This window comes from Parus major, chromosome 13 (assembly GCF_001522545.3).
Source record: "Parus major isolate Abel chromosome 13, Parus_major1.1, whole genome shotgun sequence".
Lineage (NCBI taxonomy): Eukaryota > Metazoa > Chordata > Aves > Passeriformes > Paridae > Parus > Parus major.
This window is the reverse complement of record NC_031782.1, coordinates 1,722,336-1,723,855: the sequence shown is the minus strand read 5'-3', so window position 1 is coordinate 1,723,855 and position 1,520 is coordinate 1,722,336. Positions and strand designations below refer to the sequence as shown.

The following is a 1,520-nucleotide window of genomic DNA, read 5'->3' as shown; positions in this document are numbered from 1 at the left end:
CACCCAGAGCCTCCCAGTGTCACCCAGAGCCACATGGAGCCTCCCAGAGCCTCCCAGAGTCACCCAGAGTCACCCAGAGCCACCCAGAGCCTCCCAGAGCCACCCAGAGTCACCCAGAGCCTCCCAGAGCCACCCAGAGCCACCCAGAGCCACCCAGAGCCACCCAGAGCCACCCCTGCCACCCTGCCAGGCCCAGCAGAGCCTCCAGCCCGGCTGTGATGCTCAAACAACACAACCCCAGCCCATCCTCATCCTCCAGTCTCCAAGACAAGACCTGAGGCACTGCAGGGAACCCCAGGAAATCCATGAGGTTCCACAGGCAGTGCCTTACCTGGCAGAAAGCTGTGCCTGAGAGGCAGCAGCACCACAGAGGGGTCCGGGGAGCCGTGTCCTGCCTCAGGGCTGCTCTGCTCTGTCAGGCCAGCCTTCCCTGGAGAGGAGGGGACACAGCAGAGCTGCTGGGAAATGCTGTGGAAGAGCCTGTGGGTGTCCTGCCTCAGCTGAGAGCCCCCAGGAGCACAGCCCTGCAGATCTGCCTGGGGATTCTGTGGGTCTGGAACCACCCAAAAGCTGTGCTCAAGGCCAGAGAGATCCATGGGATTGATTGATGGGGTCTAACTCCATCATTCCCTTGATTTTGGGCTTGTTTTCCAGTGCTGGAGTGGCTCTGGAGTGAGGGGATTTTCCCTCCTGTCTCCTGGCCAGACCCTCAGATGAGCAGATCTGTTAAAAGGGTGAATCCCCAACAGAGATTTTTTTTTGGATGAGGCCTCAACTCCCCAGCACAGGAGAGCCAAGGCCTTGCAAAACTCTCTTCAAACATTTGAAAATCAAAATGAGATTTTGTCCCCTGCCTGCTCTGGTGGGTATCCAAAATCCAAGCAGCATTCTCCCTGCTCCACACATCATCAACAATTGCCATAAAGGATTCAGGGTCTGCATCTTGAGCTGCTAATTTTGTTAATGAAAGCTGAGGCACACAGAACCCCAGCCCTGCATTGGCAGTGGAAGGATAACCAGATTAAACCCCAATTTTTGTCAGTAATCAGACTGGATTTCTAAGATAAACATGTACCTGGAGATGTGGAGCTGGAATGTGCAGCAGCTTTTTAAAGTCATTTCTTTGACCAGAACCCTGCTTCACAGTTCTTTTTATTGAGTCAGCTCTGCCAGTCACTCAAATAAATAGGCATTTGCTAAGTCACTCAAATAAACTGGTATTTTCATGCAGAAATACAATTCTTATTTAGAGAAATAGAATTCTTACGTAGAGCTAGCAAGTAGAAAAGAATAGCCCAAGACTGGACAGGTCATGAATAAGTTTTTCTTTGAAAGAAAAGGGTCTGCATTTAACAAAGTCTTAACATTTTGTGTGGCAGCTCAGTCCCTTCCACGAGAGGGAAATGGAGAAGGGGAAGTGAAAGGAGACAGAGGCAGAACTAAATCTGAGCTGGCTCCTGCCATTGCTCCTCTCCTCACTGTCCTCCTCCCCTCTGTGCCCCAGCAGACCCTGGCAGGGG

At 52.2% G+C, this 1,520-nt stretch overlaps 1 protein-coding gene across 4 annotated transcripts in view; it reads right to left on the bottom strand.

Moving 5' to 3' along the window:
* Positions 1–779, bottom strand: part of SH3TC2 (SH3 domain and tetratricopeptide repeats 2) — a 14,356-nt gene extending 13,577 nt beyond the window's left edge. For 3 of the 4 annotated variants that reach the window (XR_004499341.1, XM_033517691.1, XM_033517692.1), the window contains exon 1: positions 332–611. Coding sequence is in view for 3 of the 4 variants with exons in the window: in XM_033517691.1 (XP_033373582.1) it covers positions 332–596 (265 nt within the window). In the remaining variant the exon portion in view is untranslated. Of the gene's footprint in view, positions 1–331 lie in introns of all 4 variants that reach the window. The other variant, XM_033517693.1, reaches the window with a different exon arrangement.
* Between the last annotated feature and the right edge of the window lie 741 nt (positions 780–1,520).